Raw genomic sequence first — 20,123 nt, 5'->3', positions numbered from 1 at the left:
TGTCTTGGGGTCAGGGTGTTAATTCCACCCCCAGCACAGTACTTCCAGTGACTGTTGCTGGTGTCTATTTTATGTTTCTTTTTAGATTGTGAGCCCTTTGGGGACAGGGATCCATCTTATTTGTCTTATTTATTTGTTATTTCTCTGTGTAAGCCGCCCCGAGCCATTTTTGGAAGGGTGGTATAGAAATCAATCAATCAATCAATCAATCACTCAAATAAATAAATAAAATTGTGGACCACTGTCAGTTGTTATCTGCCTAGTAATGGCTGGTTTGTTTGTTTTAGTTTGCATTTTAATATGCACACACACCCCGCCTTCTTAATGGACTGGGTTGGATTTTTGGTGTAGGTTTGCCTTCCATAATTTCAGCTGGAAGAGCAAGTAAAGATTACAATGATTAGGAAGTGCAATCAGCCAATGAAAAAGGCCTGCATTTCCGATCGCTGCCACCTCTGTTCATTTCTAGAGTCCGGACCTTCCCCAAGGACTCCCACCTGGGCCATGACACGGTCCGTGCCCTAATGTACTACGCCTTGAAAGTGTGGAGTGACATCACGCCACTGAATTTCCACGAAGTTGCTGGAAACAATGCCGACATCCAGATCGACTTCTCCAAAACGGATCACGACGACGGATACCCCTTTGATGGCCCCGGGGGCACGGTGGCACATGCTTTCTTCCCGGGGGAGCACCATACTGCTGGAGACACCCACTTTGATGACGATGAATACTGGACTTTCCGATCATCAGGTATGTCTGGGAGAAATCCGTGGGAATGCCTCTTTGTCCAGTATTGGCGGTAATGGGAAAGGAAGGGTGAATAGATCTCTCTATGGAAATGAATGTCCAGTGAGGCAACCTGGATAAGACCCAGCGGCAAGGGGTCGTATGGTGTAATGGTTAGAGTGTTGAACTTATGGGACCATAAATAAGACAGTAGGGTGAGAGTTGATGCAGCTGTCTGTGCAATCAAGTCGGTACCAACTCTTAGCAACCAAATAGATAGATTCTCCCCAGGATGATCAACTTGGCCTTGAAGGTCTTTCAGTGGTGCATTTCTTGTTGTCATCATCGAGTCCATCCACCTTGCTGCTGGTCATCCTCTTCTCTTTGCTTCCACTTTCCCCAGCATTATGGACTTACATAGGAACATAGGAAGCTGCCATATACTGAGTCAGACCATTGGTCTATCTAGCTCAGTATTGCCTTCACAGACTGGCAGTGGCTTCTCCAAGGTTGCAGGCAGGAATCTCTCTCAGCCCTATCTTGGAGAAGCCAGGGAGCGAACTTGAAACCTTCTGCTTTTCCCAGAGCGGTCTCATCACATCAAGTGTCCCATTTAAATGCAACCAGGGCAGACCCTGCTTAGCTAAGGGGACAAGTCATGCTTGCTACCACAAGACCAGCTCTCCTCTTCTACAGGGATCTGGCTTGTCACATAATGTGTCCAAAGTATGATAGTTTGAGCCTGGTCATTGAGCTTAGTGATCTATCTGTCTATCTGTCTGTCTATCTATCTATCTATCTATCTATCTATCTATCTATCTATCTATTTATCATATTTATATACTGCCCTATATAGAATCTCAGGATGGTTTACAGTTTAACCAACAACAGCAAATATGTATTCATTTGTTGGTTTATCATATTTATATGCTGCCTGATATTTGAATCCCTAGTAGACAGTATATAAATGACATGACTTTAATCAACTGTATTTACCTGAGTCCAAGACTAGGTTTTTTCCAAGTTTTTTGATAGAAGAAATCAGGAGGTCATCTTAAATTAAGAGTCCCTTTCCTTTTGAGTAAATGCAGGAATAACCTGTATTCAACCTCTACTTCTTATGGGGGTTGTCTTAAATTCAGAGTCTTAAATTCAGGTAAGTACCGTATATAGTGACTAAGCAATTTATACCGCCGTCTCAGTCCTTACTCTTACACCAACAACCCATACGATTGTAGGGCATGTCAACAAATTACTACTTCCTTATTATTATAGTTGACTAATGGTTGTTCCATATAAGGGAATGCCTCTAAATTATCAGTTCTGTCAGTGTATCTTCTGACATGTAAAGAAGTTTATAATAAATATGTGTATGCATAAATAAGCAAGACAGAAAAAGTATTGACGCTTTTGAACTTCGGTGCTGGAGAAGACTTTTGAGGAGACCATGGACAGCCAGGAAAACAAACAAATGGATCATAGAACAAATCAATCCAGAATTTTCACTCCAGGCACAAATGACCAGGCTCAAACTATCCTACTTTGGACACATGATGCGAAACCCAGCTCCCTTGAGAAGTCCATAATGCTGGGGAAAGTTAAAGGAAAGAGAAGAAGAGGATGACCAGCAGCAAGGTGGATGGACTTGATTATGATAGCAGTGAATACACCCCTGAGAGACCTTCAAGGCCAAGTTGAAGACAGATCATCCTGGAAAGAATCTATCTATGTGGTCGCTAAGAGTCGACACCGACTTGACGGCACTTAATCCATATATACATACATACATACATACCTGAGAAGAAGTAGGGTGTAGTTTTTAGGGAACTGGACTTGTGCCTGAGAAACCTGGTCCAAATGTTTGTACAGCCCTAAAACCAACTGTGTGGCTTTGGGCCATTCCTTCTCCTTTAGTCTAACCTACATCACAGGACTGTTGTGAGGATAAAATGCAGTAACCAACAACCATCAATCAATCAATCAATCAATCAATCAATCAATCAATTCATTATGATCATAGATCAGCACACAGTTCAAATGCAGATATAAGAAGCCAACAACCATATATGACACCCTGATCTCAGTGGAGGAAAAGTAGGATGATGATGATGGATGACGATGATGATGATGATGATGATGATGATGATGCATACATATTCCTGTTGTTATATTCAGATACTCACGGCATGGACCTGTTCGCTGTGGCGGTTCACGAGTTTGGCCATGCCATTGGCTTAACCCACGTCTCTGCCATCGAGTCAATCATGAGGCCATATTACCAGGGGCCGGTAGGGGATCCCCTAAAATATGACCTGCCTTATGAAGACAAAGTCAGAATCTGGCAGCTTTATGGTGAGTCGATTCAAGTTCATGCCTGGGTTGGGTTGGGTTGGGTTGGGTTGGGTTGGGTTGGGTTGGGTTGGGCGGCTGAAGAATGGGAAGAGAAACCAGCAAGTTGGCATGGTTCTGTAAGGTGGAGAAGTGTTGGGTGTTCAGGCCTATGAGTTGGCAATTGCCTGGGGCAGACAGATACACAGGCATGTGGCAGAAAGGTGACAGGCAAGCGACACAGCAGGGATAGCCTGCTATCCTCCTCCAACAGTAAGCTGCCAGAATTAAATGAGTGTAGCGAATCTGAGAGTGTCATATTGGGCAACAGCATGGGATTGGCTCGCTGCTATCACCTGATTCCCAGGACCAGGAGGGTTGTTATAATAGCGCCCCACTTAAACTGCCTGCAATTCCTTCTTCCAGCCAGCAGGGGGGGCTCTGAGCCAGGGAACCAGGGCTTGACATTCCGAGCTCTTGACCACTGTTCCCTCTAAGAGGGATTCCCAGGTATTGTTGACTACAGCTCCCACAATCCCAAGCTACCGTGGTGATTGCTTGGGGATTCTGGTAGTTGTAGTCAATAACATCTGGGAATCCCTGTTAGAGGGGACACTGCTCTGGACTTAAACCTTGTGCCACCTGATAGGATCTAGAAGGAAGGCAACGGCCAGGTAATTGGCCCAACAGGACTAGCCTGGTAGCCTCCTTCAGTGATGAGTTGCCAAGACTAAAGGACTGTTGCAGATCTGAAAGCCTTACCTTGGACAGCAGCACGGGATTGGCTTACTGGTATCACCTGATTCCCAGAACCAGGAGGGCTGCTGTGACAGCGCCAAACTTAAACTGCCTGCAGTTCATTCCTCCAACCAGCAGAGAGCAGGGAACCTGGGCCTGGTTCACAGCACTCTCAGCTTAAGCCCCGTGGCACCTGATAGCCTATGGACACCGATTCTGACCTGCCTCTGGGACACTCCCTGCTTTTGTACTGAGCGGGGATCTGCCAAATTTTGAAGCCAGGAGGACAGAATACGGTTTAGGAGGGGGCATGGTGGTGGAACTCCACTCCTTGAGCAGCTTGGATCTCCAATCACACAGCTCTAGTTCATCCTCATCTTTGTGCACAGGGGTCAGGGAGTCGGTGTCCCCAACAGCCAAGCCCGAAATCACGAAGTCAGATGACCACCCCTTCTTGCCAGACTTGCCAGAGAACCGCTCCACTGTGCCGTAAGTTCCGAACACGTGAAGCTGCTGTCTGCTGAGTCAGACCCTTGCTCCGTCTAGCTCAGTATTGTCTACCCTGACTGGCAGCAGCTCTTCAGGGTTTCCAACACAGCTCTTTCCCAGCTCTACCTGGAGACAATAGGAATTGAAGCTGGGACCTTCTGAAAGCAAAACAGATGCTCTGCCACTGAACGATGATCCCCATCATTATGGGAGCGGGGGGAATCTCTCAATCCACTTTCCATTCATAATCTTATATACCTCTGTCATGTTCTCGCTGGTTGAACTACAACATGTGACTGCCTGCTAAATAGCCAGCATCTGTATTCTCAGAACACGTTTAATTCACCAGACAGTGGCTGACATCCAGACTAAGTCATTCAATAGTACTACTCAGGAGTTACTCTAAAGCAGGGGTTCCCAACCTGTGGCACTCCAGATGTAGTTGAACGACAACTCCCATCTAAGGAGGTGCAAAAAATCCAACCGGATTGATTCGAATTTGAATTGATTCGACTCGAATCTGCTTGCACAGAATGGGATTCGTTCAAACAGATTCAAATTTGCCAAAATCCGAATCAAATTCACTCAAATTCGATGTGAATTTGATTTGAATTGGCCCAAATTTGAACCGCTTCGAACAAAATCCCATTCCGAGCACAGATTCAAATCGATTCAAATTCAATTTGAATTTCTATCAATCCGGCCAAATTATTTGCACATTCCTATTCCCATCATCCCCAGCCACAATGTATTGTGACTGGGGGTGATGGGAGTTGTAGTTCAGCAACATCTGGAGTGCCACAGGTGGAGAATCTTTGCTCTAAGGGACTGCTCAATTTCAATAGAAATTACTCCCAAATTAACTCAGGAGTAATTTAGTCTGGTTGTCAGCCAGTGTTCTGGAAAAGAGCTGGAGGCACCTTTTGCTGCCCTTATTCTAGGCCGTGTTGGTTCCTATCTCCTCTTTCCTAGGGGAAGGTCCGAGCTTGCAAGAATTAATGAGATAAATTTCTCCACGGCAAGAGGCCTGAACATACAGTTGTCCTTCAAAGGACATCAGCAAAGTTCAGTATCCTTTCTGTGCCCTCAAATCACCTTGCATAGAACCAGCTCAGTCAGCGCGACAGGGAAAACTTGTTTGCTGTCAACCTCGGGTGAACTCACCCTCCATGCAATTTTAATCAGCCTCATTCCTTCCTCTCCTGCGGTGGCACAATCTCTCGCTCGCCGCCGTTTGCTTAATCCACAGTGAGATGAACAGGTCTGCAGATTCTTTTCAAGGGCAACATTCAGCCTCAGAGGGTGCTTGGTCCTGAATCACTGGCTAAGACTAGCTGGCTAATTTTTGAGATAACTTTGAGATGAAGTTGGGCGGATCTAAAGCGGAGTATGTGAAGGGGAAAGTCCTTTTTAAGCTATGAGATCACCCAGCTCTGTGTGTGTGTGTGTGTGTGTGTGTGTCCGTGTCCCTATCAACGACCGATTTGGACCAAATTGGGCACACACAGACACCTCAACAGCATAGTTTGTGTTGATGTCATCCATCCCAATTCAAGATGGTGGACACGTGAACATTTGAGGTGCAGGGGGCTAACTTGTGAACTGTCAAATTGATTTGAACCAAATTTGCTACAGGTGTAGTGAGTGACACTCAGGGACACCACAACGGCATCGTTTGTGATGATATCATCCACCCCAATTCAAGATGGTGGATGCGTGAATATTTGAGCGAAGTGGGCTAAGTTGTGAAGATGGTAATTATCAATTAAGATTGTAGTGAAAGGAATGTAGGCAGATTAGTTCTTACCAGAACTTATTTATATGTGTGGGATCAAGAGTTCTTCCCCCCAAGCAGGATCACAACCACTATGATTGGGTTGTCCACAGCACAGCTGGACAATCCCTGGACTTTCTGCTTCCATTTAAAGAACAGAAGAGGCTTCCGATCCAGCCAAATAGTCGCCTTTTCAATCCGCTGATTTCAGTCAGAGTTAAGCATGTGCTGAAATGAATTCCATTGGAACTGGTGTGAATTAAAAGGGCTTGATTTGGGCTGTGTTGAGCTGAGAGTCACGGGACAGCGAAAGGTAGATCATGGTTCACCAGTGGTCAACGAGCCAATTTCTGGTGGACCAGTTGGTTGCCTGCAGTTGCTGGGATCCATTAAAGGAAGATGGGCAGGGAGGACCTCCGCCTGATTCTGCAATCCATTATGTTGTTAAGCGACACAGTAGACTTGAATAGACTGGGTATTCTTTAATTATTAAGGGATCCTGAGGACCAAAACAGGAGATCAAGGACTGATCTCCTGATGTGGGGATGGTCAAGAGATGGGTTCAGGGATGGTCAAGCTGGTGGCTGCCCAACCTGCAAATAAATGGCCAACTGGTCAAGGGATGGGATGGTCAAGGAATGGGTCCAAGGATGGTCAAGTTGGTGGCTGTCCAACCTAAAAATAAATGGAGCCATCTTGACTGTTCAGCTTGATCCTTGAAACAAGGGGTGTCCAGGATGTGTGGGTGCCTCAGGTTGGGCACCAGATGCCACCTCTCCTGCATGCCCTCCACCTCCTCATTCCGAATCCAAAGCCCTGGCATCACCCGATCGTCTTCCGCTCCACCACCCGATCACCCGCTACACGAGGCAACTGCCTCGATTCACCTCGTTTTGCACAAACCCGATGAGGTCATGAATGATGAGCCACACCCTCTGGCTTCCTTCCTGCTAGGCTCAGAAGAGACGTCCCCAACCGATGTAACACTCACTTTGATGCGGTGGCCCAGATCCGCGGAGAGGCTTTCTTTTTCAAAGGTGAGCTCGTGCCTCTGTTTCTGCTTTGACCCTCTGCTTCGGGGCCAGACTGGACAAGGGGAGCCCTGGATGTTTAATCACATATACAGTGAGGCAGTGTTTGGCTTTACATCTTGGGAATATAGGAAGCCGCCTTATACCGAATCAGACTCTTGGTCCATCCAGCTTAGTATTGTCAATGTCTACACAAGGGATGCTCAACTTAGGCCCCACAGATTTTTTTTTTTACTACAACTCCCATAATCCGCAGCGACAATGGCCAATAGTCAAGGATTATGGGAGTTGTAGGCTGGCTTCTTCAGGAGGGCCGAAGTTCAGCAGCCCTGGTCTGCACTGACTGGCAGCGGCTCTCCATGGCTTAAGGCAGGAGTCTCTCCCAGCCCTACCTGGAGATGCTGCCAGGGATGGAACTTGGGACCTTCTGCATGCAAAGCAGATGCTCCGCCACTGAGCTAAGACCAGAGTTTGCTGGGAAAGGGTGTCAGAGCTTCTCCCTGTCTTCTCTCTCCACACTCCACCCCCCCAGCTGCTTTTCTCCACTTCTGGGATTGGGGCTGAGCTGGGGGAAGAGTGCCCTGGACTTCTCAAGTCAGAGGGCCTTTTCGGTGGTGGCCCCCTTGTCTCCGGAATGCCCTCCCAGAAGCGCTCCGGCACCCTCCCTCTCTTTGGGTCCTTAAAAAAGATCTTGAAACCTCCTTGTTCAGAAAGGCTTGTCAATATATTTTATTGCAGCCCAGAGGGTTTTTAATTTTAATTTTAATTGGGTTGGTTTTAATTGGGTTCATTCTACCTTGTGTTTGGTTTGATTGTGTTAGATTTTATATTACTTGTACTGTTTTGTTGTTATGAGCCGCCCCGAGCAGTATTGTACTGGAGGGCCAGGATATGAATGTTTTTAATAATAATTTAACACAAGATAAACAAAAGAAAAGTAGATGCTGGACTTTCTGCATGGACCAATGATGTCCATTACAGAGTATCTTTATCCCTTCACACACACACAAACACACAGAGCTGCCTTTTACTGAGTCAGACCATTGGTCCATCCAGCTCAGAATGGAGGGAACTTGGAACCTTCTGCATGCAAGCAGGCAGGTGCAGTTCCATATCTTGCAGTGCTCACACATGTAGTCTCCCATCCAAATGCAATCAGGGTGCACCCTGCTTAGCAAAGGGGGCAATTCATGCTTCCTACCACTATAACAAATCATATTCTGATTCCTTTGAACATGGGAACATAGGAAACTGCCATATACTGAGTCAGACCATTGGTCTATCGAGCTCAGTATTGTCTTCACAGACTGGCAGCAGCTTCTCCAAGATTGCAGGCAGGAATCTGAGCCTGGAGATGCCAGGGAGAGAACTTGAAACCTTCTGATCTTCCCAAAGCATCTCTATTCCCTAAGGGGAATATCTTACAGTGCTCACACATCATGTCTCCCATTCATTTACAACCAGGGTGAACCCTGCTTAGCTAAGGGGACAAGTCATGATTGCTACCACAAGGCCAGCTTTCCTCTCCCCTTTGAACTTTGGGTACATAATCTTTCCCCCACCACACACACAAACACAACACTACCCAGTTCAGCCAAATTATATTTCTTCCATAAATGTTGAGAATTTGCCTTTTCCAGCACCAGTCTTCATGAGACGTGCCAAGAACATCTAGCGTTAATTGCATGTATTCCCCATAAACATGCAAAGGACACCAGATTCAAATACTGTTGTTTTTTTTCCCTTTTTCTTTTAATGATCCTCAAAGAATTGATAATTGCTGCCATTCTGACTTCACTCCGATGCATTATTCATGCCTCGGTTGACGTCATACAGCGCAAACAGGCAACGTGTTGCGCAATTATCAGCATTTGATATAAATCGGTATGATTGTCATTTTGATTGGTTTGTTTCTTAAAAAGCCAACCCGCTTGCCTCCTGCGCTATTAGGCTAGGATCCAAGCTCCATAACATCCTAAAAGGCAACATCACCAGCTGTTAGAGTGCTGGAAGAAAAGAGCAAAGTTCTCTTGAATACAAATTCCAGAGCAACATCTGGAGTTGGGGATTCCCCCCCCCGCCCCCCGTGGGATTTCTGCTGAGTGTAATGAATGGATGCTTAGCCACAAGAAGACAGTAAACCTGCATAGGAACATCGGAAGCCGCCTTATACTGAGTCAGGCTGTTGGTCCGTAGCTCACTGGTAGAGCATCTGCTTGCATAGGGACTTAGGAAGCTGCTTGCTACTGAGTCTGACCATTGGTCCAGCGAGCTCAGTATTGTCTACACTGACTGGCAGCAGCTTCTTCAATGTTTCAGGCAGGAGTCTCTCCCAGTTTTACATGGCAGTGCCAGAGAGTGAACCAGGAGTGACCCTTTGTGAATGCAGATGCTCTTCCACGGAACATAGGAAACTGCCATATACTGAGTCAGACCATTGGTCCATCTAGCTCAGTATTATCTTCACAAACTGGCAGCAGCTTCTCCAAGGTTGCAGGCAGGAATCTCTCTCAGCCCTATCTTGGAGAAGCCAGGGAGGGAACTTGGAACCTTCTGCTCTTCCCAGAGCGGCTTCATCCCCTGAGGGGAAGATCTTACAGTGCTCATACATCTAGTCTCCCTTTTGTATGCAACCAGGGCAGACCCTGCTTAGCTATGGGGACAAGTCATGCTTGCTAGCACAAGACCTGCTATGGCCTCATCCCTTAAGGGTCCATTTTGCATTAGTCGCCCATCCAAATTCAAACCAAGGCAGACCCGGCTTAGCAAAGCTGACAATTCAGACTCACCACCAACCTTCCTCCCAGCATTTAATCCCTGGCAGCATCTCCAGATAAGGCTGGGAAAGACTCCCTCCTGAAACCTTGGAGAGCTGCTGCCAGTCCGTGCAGACAATCCTGAGCTAGGGGGACCAAGGGTCTGACTCGGTATCAGGCAGCTTCCGGGGTCCGTTGGAAAAGACGTCACTGCTCCTGCTAACCGACGCTCCTCCATTCAGGCAAGTATTTCTGGAGGCTGACGAGGAACAAGCACCTGGTCTCCCTGCAGCCGGCCCAGATCCATCGTTTCTGGCGGGGTCTGCCTCTCAATCTCGACAGCGTGGACGCCGTCTACGAGAGGACCCACGACCATAAGATTGTGTTCTTCAAAGGTAAGAGGAAGCATCTGTGATGGCTGAACACAGCCCTCTGTGTGTCTGTGTGGGGCCCTTTGGTTTGTGATTAATTTAATTTTCAAACGAAAAATGCAAAGGTGACCCAAGGTGGCGTTCCAGAAAGTAAAACAACAACCCAGAAAAAATATATAAATAACTGCTGTGATTAAAAAAGAGTATGTCCTATTCCTCCCCTCGTTGCTTTCTTTTAAAATAAGGCAAATTTGGGGGTGCTTGCCAGGGGGCTCAGCCTTTCCTGAGTTGCCTTCCCCATTTGGCAGGGGTTCTCAAACCTGGGTCCCCAGGTGTTCTTGGACTACAACTCCCATCATCCCCGGCCACAACCACCTCGGGGATTGTGTCCGGGATATTGTTTAGAAGACTTGCTTGTGTCATTGACTGGACAACACTGCCCTCTGCAGGTTACCTTGGGAAGGACATCCACTGCCTGAAGGAGCAGGCATTACCACTTATTGACTTCATGGGAAGCTGACATCATCATCATCATCATCATCATCATCATTATTATTATTATTACATTTATATCCCGCTCTTTCTCCAAGGAGCCCAGAGCGGTGTACTACATACTTGAATTTCTCTTTCACAACAACCCTGTGAAGTAGGCTAGGCTGAGAGAGAAGTGACTGGCCCAGAGTCACCCAGCTAGTTTCGTGGCTGAATGGGGATTTGAACTTGGGTCTTCCCGGTCCTAGTCCAGCACTCTAACCACTACACCATGCTGGCTCTCTTTATAGATGCATGATAACTTAATAATTCCTCGGCTTTATTTCAAGAATTTTGTGCATCGGCCATCTTTTGCATTTGTAAATACAAAAATTTAAATGAAGGGGGAAACCTCATTTAACCTCATGGAAGCAAGCGTTTTTAATTTTTATTACTACATTTTTATCTTGCTCTTCCTCTAAATTGCTCAGGGCAGAGTATGTTCTTCCCCCTTCACAACAACCCTGTGGAGAAGATTAAGCTGAGAAATAGAGGCTGAACCAAGGTTCTGAGTAGCTTTTTACCTTATCAGAATGTCACAATGTTGGTCCTTTTTTCAGAACTAACAGAGGTTAGGAGTGTGCTTGGAACCATTTTTGGTGGTTCGGTTCGAATCGAATTCAAACCAAACGCCAGTCTGCTAATCGGTTCAATTGAACCGGCCAGCGGTTCTTGTTCCTACTGGAATGTGTCTCTGTGTGCCTTACATTCAAGTTGTGAATTTCACACACACACATATTTGGGGGAGGGGGAGAAGACATCCCCCCCGCCCCGAATTGAGCCAGTTCCCATTGAATTCAATGTGGGATATTCCCAGGGAGGGGGGAACTGGATTGCTTACTTTGCCCCCACTTCCCAGAAAAAAAAATCCTGCGAACGGACACCCATACACACATTCATTATTATTATTAATAATAATATTTATATGCTGCTTTCTCCCCAAAAATTGTTCTCAAAACAGTTTGCATAGATAAAAGGAACAAGAGGGCCCTCTGTCGTGAAAGGGGTCGCTATCTAAAAAAACATGCAAGACACTAAACGGCTCAGCTGGGGTTGGAATGGGCCAATTGCTCTCCCCATGCTATATGTAGGAAAGTTGCCACTTCAAAGGGTGCCTTTTTGCCCAGTTAGCAGGGGCCACACACAAAACCTCCTTGTGAAAACCGCTCCCCCCACAAGCTGTGATCTTTGACATTTCATCATTCCCCCTCCTGGAGTGTCGTGAATTCAAACTCGACGGTTGCCCCAGTAGGCAGTGGTCCCTTATAACCTTGCTTTTGCTGGCTCCGTGCCGTGCCGTGCCGCAGAAATGACATTGCTACCGACCTGCCTGTTTCTTCTCCCCAGGAGACAGATACTGGGTGTTCAAAGACAATAATGTGGAGGAAGCTTACCCTCGGCCCATCTCGGATTTTGGCTTGCCGCTGGGAGGCATCGACGCCGCGTTTTCCTGGGCCCACAATGACAAGACTTATTTCTTTAAGGACACTCTCTACTGGTGCTATGACGACCACGAGCGGAGGATGGATCCCGGCTATCCTTCGGAGACCTGGTTGTGGAAGGGGATCCCAAGCCGGCTGGACGATGCAACTCGGTGGTCGGATGGTGAGTTGACAGGTTTGGATGAGGAACATAGCAAGTAGGGTTGTGCAAAAAATCTGACCAAATCGGTTCGAATTCAACTGATTCGACGCAAATCGGCTTGCACAGAATGGGATTCATTCGAATCGATTCAAATTCGCCCACATTTGAATCCAATTCGCTTGAACTCGATGTGAATGCGATTCAGATTTCACCAAATTCGAATCGATTCGAACGGATCTCATCCTGTGCAAGCAGATCTGAGTTGAAAATGGACTGGGAGCCAATGCCGCTGATTATACTTGTCGGACTAGACCGCCAATTTCCTGTCGCTTTGCTTTGCAGGAGCAACCTACTTTTTCAAGGGCAAAGAATACTGGAAGGTCATGGACAGTGACCTGGAAGTGGAGCCCGGCTACCCGCAGTCCATTGCGAGGGACTGGCTGGTGTGCGGGGACATGCAGTCGGATGCTCCCGAGCCAGCCGAAAGCACCAGGACTGGGGTGCATTCCAAGCAAGGACAGCACGACGAGAGCCGATCCGAAAACGAGGTCTGCTCCTGCACCTCCGCCTCTTCGAATCGCCACTGGTGCTCGATGCTCAGCCTATCCGCAGGGCTCCTTTTCTCCAGCATGTGGACAGTAGCACTGGCCCACGGACCACTATGACAAAAACCACCCCCTGGACCAGAAGGGAAGGCAGTTATTCAGGGACGCAAAGGAGGGTTTAAATATCGCAAGCCGCCGCGCGGTTTGGAGGGAAGATTCCAACGAGCGTGGTGGCAACGTTTTCCGATTCTCCATGAGAAGTGGACAATGCTTATTTCCCGTTCTTTCTGGGTTTTGTTTGGAAGTTGACATGCTTTAACAGCAGACTTTTTCTCACTTTTTCTTGTCTCCTCACACCCCAGCCCCCAACTGTTGAACGAATAAAGACTCTGGCTCATCTTGCAGTCAGAAACGTTCCTTCGGGGTTTCTCGCTTTGGGAGTCAAAATGTAAAAACAGTCATGCCCCAAGAAAAGGTGGAAAGAACAGGGGGGACGGTCCCCGCCCGATTGGCATGGTCACGGCAAAAGTGCGTGTTTGCGATGATGTGCTTCCATCTGTGGGGAGAGGGAAAACCCAAGCAAGTTTTGGAAAGAGACAACCGCTATACTGAAACATGGTTATATCATAGATGTCTCCGTGGAAATCTATAGGCAATGTGATAGGAACGTAGGAAGCTGCCATATACTGAGTCAGACCATAGGTCCATCTAGCTCAGTATTGTCTACCCAGACTGGCAGCGGCTTCTCTGAGGTTACACACGGGACTCTCAGCCCTATCTTGGAGATGCCAGGGAGGGAACTTGGAACCATGAAGATGCTCTTTCCAGAGCAAGCCCATCCCCTATGGGGAATCTCTTCCAATGCTCACACAGGTAGTCTCCCATTCAAATGCAAACCAGGGTGGACCCTGCTTAGCAAAGGAGTCAATTCATGCTTGCTGCCACAAGACTCGCTCTCCTCCCATGTGGAGCGGAGAGCTGGTCTTGCCTCCAGGTTCAGAGGCAGAATGCCAGTTTCAGGGGAGCAACAGCAGGAGAGGGGGCATGGGCTTCATCTCAGGCTTGGGGGCTTCCCAGTGGCATCTGGTGGGCCACTGCGGACCACATGGATCCTGCCACTTGGGATTTGACAAGCCTTGCCTCGAACTGTGGTATGTCAGGACGGAAGCCCTGCTCCCCCATTCTGTTCAACATGTGTACAATCGCTTTACCGTGTACACGGGTAAGATGTGCCTTTATTCCTATATTATGCTGAATACGAAGACAGCCGTACACTTCTGCTCTGTATCCCGCCTTTGAGGGGGGCCTGAACCCAGGTTCGTTTTTAAGACAAACCTAGGTATAGCCGTTCACACAAACACGTGTCCATATGCGCAGACAGCAGACACCGCTTAATGTCTAAATAGTGTCGCTCTGGTGGGGAATTCTGGGGAATCAAAATGGCGGCCACCAGCCTCCGGATGCCAAGAGAAGCATGCCGCAGTATCGCAGCCCTCGACGTCCAAGCAAGCTATCCGGGGGAAATTCCCCAAGGTTGTTTAGACAAGCTTCGGAGGTTTAAAACACCACCTCTGGCACAGCTGATTATTACTCCAAACAGCCCTCCTGGTGGTAGGATTACACTGGGTCATGGGTAGAGTGGCCATGCCCCCCGAAATTCCGGTTTCCACCTGGATTTTAAGCATCTCACCCAGATTGCTTGGCCCACCCAGATCCGCCTGGATTTTAGCTTTCATTTAAAAAAAAAAAAAAAAAAAGCTAAGCTCTCGCCCTCGTAGAAGCGGAGTTATGGAGCAAAACCATGCAGCCACTATTCGGCTCACAAATTATTTTCACACCCATTTACATAATAAGCAACTTAGGCAACTGGATTTGGAAAGCCGGAATATGACAACCCTAGGGGCACTTGACAACCGGCCCCTCATCATCGGCCAGTCCAGCTTTAAATAACCCACAACAGTCCTAGCAAATCTCGCGATGTCTTCGCCTAAAAAGAGATCTCGTTCCGAGATCTCGCGAGAGTTCCAGCAGACTCTTTCAACTCTCAGCCACATCACCATGGTTGGACACTCGCCCGTTTTAGCCTACAATCATCCGCACTAAGCCCATCCTTGGCCACAAGGTGGGGCACACAGGCTGAGCTCTCTCCTTATTTGGGGTAAGTTCCCCTGTTTTCTCCTACCCCACAGTTGCCGTTTCTTGACACACAGCAACATTCATACAAAAAACTGTCCGTACAGACATCTGGATGCAGGCACAGCGTAATGTCTGGATAGGCCTTCAGTGTCGCTCTGATGGGGACTTCTGGGAAATCAAAATGGCGGCCACCAACCTGTGATTCTGAGAAGAATATCTCATTGGTCAATATCCCTGACACTCAGAATAGTCAACAAGGACGTTGCCAGTGATTTCCCAGCTGCGAATAGGATCGTGAGGAACATCGGAAGCTGCCGTATACTGAGTCAGACCATTGGTCCGTCTAGCTCAGGATTGTCTACACAGACTGGCAGCGGCTTCTCCAAGGTTGCAGGTGGGAATCTCTCTCAGCCTTATCTAGGAGATGCTGCCAGGGAGGGAACATGAAACCTTCTGCTCTTCCCAGAGCAGCTTTATCCATTAAGGGGAATATCTTAAAGTGATCACATGTAGTCTCCCATTCATATGCAGCTAGGGGGACAAGTTATGCTTGCTACCGCAAGACCAACTCTGGAGCTATATTACTGGCAGAAGGAATGCTTAACCTTTGCTCTGGCCCCAATCCAAATCTCCTGAAGTTCTGTTAACCCCACTGGGGCTGGTGAAACCTGGAATTTCAGGGGGCATGTCAACTCTAGGGGGGACTGAAAATTCAGTCGTATCTCACCCACATTGCATCTAGGGACCTAAATGTACCAGGAAGTCAGAAAAAGAATCATCAGCGGCCAGAAGGGGGCAGCAAATCTCTTAGTTGTTTGTTAGCTGATCCTTTAATAGCCTGTGGGATTTTTTTTTTTTTAGTGAGAAATGGAAGGGAACTCTCAGAACATAATTTGTATCTTTCTGCCTGCATTACTTAGGCAAGATCTCATTCCATGTTTATGTCCTTTTCAGTCGCATCAATTTCAAGAGGAGAGTTAAGCTTATGTTTAAATTTTCTCCCCCTTGAAATTGACCGGGCCTAAAAGTGCTCTTTGTGAAGAACAAAAGGACGGCCATCTTTGAACGAATACAAACAGGGTGGATATTGATATACCACTTTTGACCAATATTTCCCAAAGTGGTTAACAAAGATCTACACAAAGAGGGCCAGCGTGGTGTAGTGGTTAGCGTGCTGGACTAGGACCGGGAAGACCCGAGTTCAAATCCCCATTCAGCCATGAGACTTGCTGGGTGACTCTGGGCCAGTCACTTCTCTCTCAGCCTAACCTACTTCACAGGGTTGTTGCGAGGAGAAACTTAAGTATGGGCTCCTCTGGGCTCCTTGGAGGAAGAGTGGGATATAAAATGTTAAAAATAAAATAATAAGTAAATAAAAACGGCTCCCTGTCCCCAAAGGGCTCACAATCTAAGAAAGAAACATAAGACAGACACCAGCAACAGCCACTGGAGGGATTTTGTGCTGGGGACGGATAGGGCCAGTTGCTCCCCCCGCTAAATAAAGAGAATCACCTCTTTTAGAAGTTGCCTCTCAGCTCAGTTAGCAGGGGTTTGGGCTGGTTTGGGCATCATATTAGCTTTTTACTCCAGATGTGAAGGCCAGTAATACACAACAAGTGGGGCCCTAGTCCGGATCAGGGCCCCAAAACAAGGGGGGGTAGTCCTTTACTCCCCAAATGGTCCCAATCTGGATTCATTCCCCCACCCCCCTGCAAGAAGCCTCCCACCTGGAAACCTAAGGATCAATACTTTATTACAGTCACTGATAAGAATAAGAACAATGCTTACAAACAGAAGCCCAGCAAAATAAACAACCAGGATTGTGATACAGTTGTTAAACATCAACAAAGATCAGCTCGATTTGGTTCCTAATGTGTTCCTGGTGAAATTTTACTGGCTATTAAACAGAACTTAGCCACATTATAAGCTCTTAAATCATTCTGGTCAGTTAAAAAATCACCGAGTGGGGAAAAAATCTGTGCAACCTGGATGAGAACTAATAAAAGGATATATATATTTATGCCATAGGTCTCGATAAAACTGACAATAAAGGAGCATTCAATATCTCCCAAGTTGCAGTGATAAGTATGTTTTTTGTAGGGGATTTTTTGATATCTTCCGTCCAGAATAGCTGTAAGTAAGACATTACACGTTGTTGTTGTTTTTACATTTATATCCCGCTCTTCCTCTAAGGAGCCCAGAGCGGTGTACTACAGCCTTAAGTTTCTCCTCACAACAACCCTGTGAAGTAGGTTAGGCTGAGAGAGAAGTGACTGGCCTAGAGTCACCCAGCACGTCTCATGGCTGAATGGGGATTTGAACTCGGGTCTCCCTGGTCTACATCATCCCTGTGTCAAAGCTCTGTGGTATTTTTGCACTGTTATCCAGTTTAGATATCTAGCAGGGTTAGAATTTTTAGAACTTAGAACTTTTCGAACTTAGAACTTTTTTTAGAACTTAGAACTTTTGATATCTCCCTTCCAGAAAGGCTGTTAGTAAAGCATTACATCATGCCTACGTCAAAGCTCTGCAGTATTTTGGTACCATTTTCCAGTTTAGATATCTAGCAGGGTTAGAACTTTTAGAACTTAGAACATTTCGAACTTAGAACTTTTTTTAGAACTTAGAACTTTTGACATCTCCCTTCCAGAATGGCAATTAGTAAGGCATTAGGAGAAACACATGGAGACTCTGCTCTCGAACCCGAGCCAGAGGAGTCCTGGAGCCAGTTCCCACTCTCAGCTCTGCCCCAAGGGAAACTGGGGAGGGGCAGACCACTGAACCACCCCATGGGAAGACCTACCACCATCTCCACCAAGATCCAGGGAGAAATGCCAGCACCGGGCCAGGATTGTGTTACAGCAGACCAGCTCAACATTGCCCCCCGCCAACAGTTTTTGGACTACAAGTCCCATAATCCCTAGCCACAGTGGCCCATAGCCAGGGAAGATGGGAGTTGTAGCCGAGAGTCCCAGCAACAGCACAAGAACACGTGCCTGGCAGCCCAGCGTGGGAAGGCCTCTTGGGGAGGAGGGGGTCTCCTCAGGAGGAAGAGACTGAACTAGACTCAGGTGGTGCAAAGATAGTCCTGAGAGGGAGGGTGGAGTCTGGCCAGCCTCCATATAAGCTCAGCATCTACACAGACCAGGTAAGGGTTCAACTGCTTTCCAGGCTGGTTTCTTCCAGCTTGTGCCTAGATGGTGTCTTCTGGAACCTCATATGTTCCAAAATCTTGACATCCCAGCTCTTTAGCTGTGCTACTGCTATTGCATCCTGACCTCACCTGCCTCCAGAAATACACTGGCTCAACAGCTTTGCCCAGAGGGAAGCTTCAAGGTGAGTCGCTCTGCTTTTTTTGCTGTCTGGTTCCATGAACATAAGATAAGCCCTTCTGGATCCAGCCCAAGGCCCATCTAGTCCAGTACCCTGTTTCATGCAGTGGTCCATGTGATGGTTAGGGTGATGGTTAGGGTGATTACATTTATATCCTGCTCTTCCTCCAAGGAGCCCAGAGTGGTGTACTACATACTTGAGTTTCTCTTTTACAACAACCCTGTGAAGTAGGCTAGGCTGAGAGAGAAGTGACTGGCCCAGAGTCACCCAGCTAGTATTATGGCTGAATGGGGATTTGAACTCAGGTCTCCCCGGTCCTAGTCCAGCACTCTAACCACTACACCACATCAAGAGACAAAGGTATGCCCTCTCTCCTGCTCTTGCTCCCCTACTACTCGGATTTGGAGACATCTTGCCTCTGAGGCTGGAGGTGGCCTATAGCCCTCAGACTAGTAGCCATTGATACTAGTATCCTTCATGAGTGGATATGGGGCTCTCCATGAATTCATCAAAACCTCTCGTGAAGCCATCCAGGCTGTTGGCTTTCACCACATCTCGTGGGTGGGAATTCCATAGGTTGATTACATGTTGTATGAAAAAGTACTTCCTTTTGTTGGCCCTAAATGTCTTGGCAATTGGTTTCATGAGATGCCCCTGGCTCTAGTGTTATGTGAGAGGGAGGAAAAATCTCTCCCTTTCAGCTTTCTCCATGTCACGCATGATTTTATAGACCTCTGTCGTGTCACATAGGAAGCTGCCATAAACTGAGTCAGACCATTGGTCTTTCCAGCTCAGTACTGTCTTCACAGACTGGCAGCGGCTTCTCCAAGGTTGCAGGCAGGGATCTCTCTCAGCCCTTTCTTGGAGATGCTGCCAGGGAGGAACCTTGGAACCTAGATGCTCTTCCCAGAGCACTGTAAATAGTATATGTGTGAGCACTGTAAGATACTCCCCTCCAGGGATGGATGAGGCCACTCTGGGAAGAGCAGAAGGTTCCAAGTTCCCTCCCTGGCAGCATTTCAAAGATAGGGCTGAGAGATGCTGAGACTCCCGCCTGCAACCTTGGAGAAGCCGCTGCCAGACTGGGTAGACAATTCAGAGCTAGATGGACCAAGGGTCTGACTCGGTATATGGCAGCTTCCTGTGACTGGAGTATTCAGCTTTGGCTGAAGCTTCCCACAGTCCCAATAATCAATTAGTCAGAGACCTGCATTTCAGCCTGACGGGAGCTGCTGCTGGACACAGGACCTTACAAGGATCAACACTGATCTAGCCATTTCAAGCAACCCATATTAATGGTTTGCCTGCCATTTCCAAAACTGAGAGAAATGGCTGCGAGTTGAAACCAATTGGGACTCATTCAGAACTGAGAAAAGGAAGTTGTGGTTCACAGACCGTGTGGTTAGCGATGAGCTTTGCTAGCACAAGATGTTGTGATGGACGTGGTTTTTGGTGACTTGACGCCAAATCTGTAGAGCATAGATCTATTGATTGGCTCTTGGCTCTGATAGTTAAGTAGAGCCTCCAGGTTCAGAGGTAGTATACCTCTGAATTCCAGCTGTTCTGGGAGGAACAGCATCAGAGGGCTGTTGTTCTCATTCTGTCATCCCACAATAGCAACTGTCTGGCTATTGTGGGATGCTGGACTAGATAAATGGTCAGCCTGATCCAGTCAGGCTGTTGCTAATATTTCCAAAGAGTATCACCAATGGCTATTTTACAGGTGAGAAGTTATCCCAATGATTCATCTTGTTGAATAAGGTAAAGGACAAAGGTAT

General features: G+C 47.3%; 2 protein-coding genes across 3 annotated transcripts in view; both read left to right on the top strand.

Moving 5' to 3' along the window:
- The window catches only part of MMP17 (matrix metallopeptidase 17), a 107,798-nt gene extending 94,518 nt beyond the window's left edge, over nt 1-13,280 (top strand). For both annotated transcript variants that reach the window (XM_053280251.1, XM_053280252.1), the window contains exons 4-10: nt 470-753; nt 2,905-3,081; nt 4,185-4,284; nt 7,013-7,095; nt 10,088-10,240; nt 12,095-12,352; nt 12,674-13,280. In XM_053280251.1, coding sequence (XP_053136226.1) covers nt 470-753; nt 2,905-3,081; nt 4,185-4,284; nt 7,013-7,095; nt 10,088-10,240; nt 12,095-12,352; nt 12,674-12,996 — 1,378 coding nt within the window. In that variant the 3' untranslated portion in view covers nt 12,997-13,280. The remainder of the gene's footprint in view (nt 1-469; nt 754-2,904; nt 3,082-4,184; nt 4,285-7,012; nt 7,096-10,087; nt 10,241-12,094; nt 12,353-12,673) is intronic.
- Nucleotides 13,281-13,406: 126 nt separating this feature from the next.
- Nucleotides 13,407-20,123, top strand: part of ULK1 (unc-51 like autophagy activating kinase 1) — a 113,531-nt gene continuing 106,814 nt past the window's right edge. The window contains exon 1 of the mRNA XM_053280250.1: nt 13,407-18,348. The gene's annotated coding sequence lies outside the window, so the exon portion shown is untranslated. The remainder of the gene's footprint in view (nt 18,349-20,123) is intronic.

The sequence above is a fragment of the Hemicordylus capensis genome, chromosome 15 (assembly GCF_027244095.1).
Source record: "Hemicordylus capensis ecotype Gifberg chromosome 15, rHemCap1.1.pri, whole genome shotgun sequence".
Classification (NCBI taxonomy): domain Eukaryota; kingdom Metazoa; phylum Chordata; class Lepidosauria; order Squamata; family Cordylidae; genus Hemicordylus; species Hemicordylus capensis.
Note: the sequence above shows the minus strand (reverse complement) of the source record. Positions and strands in the feature narration are given on the sequence as shown.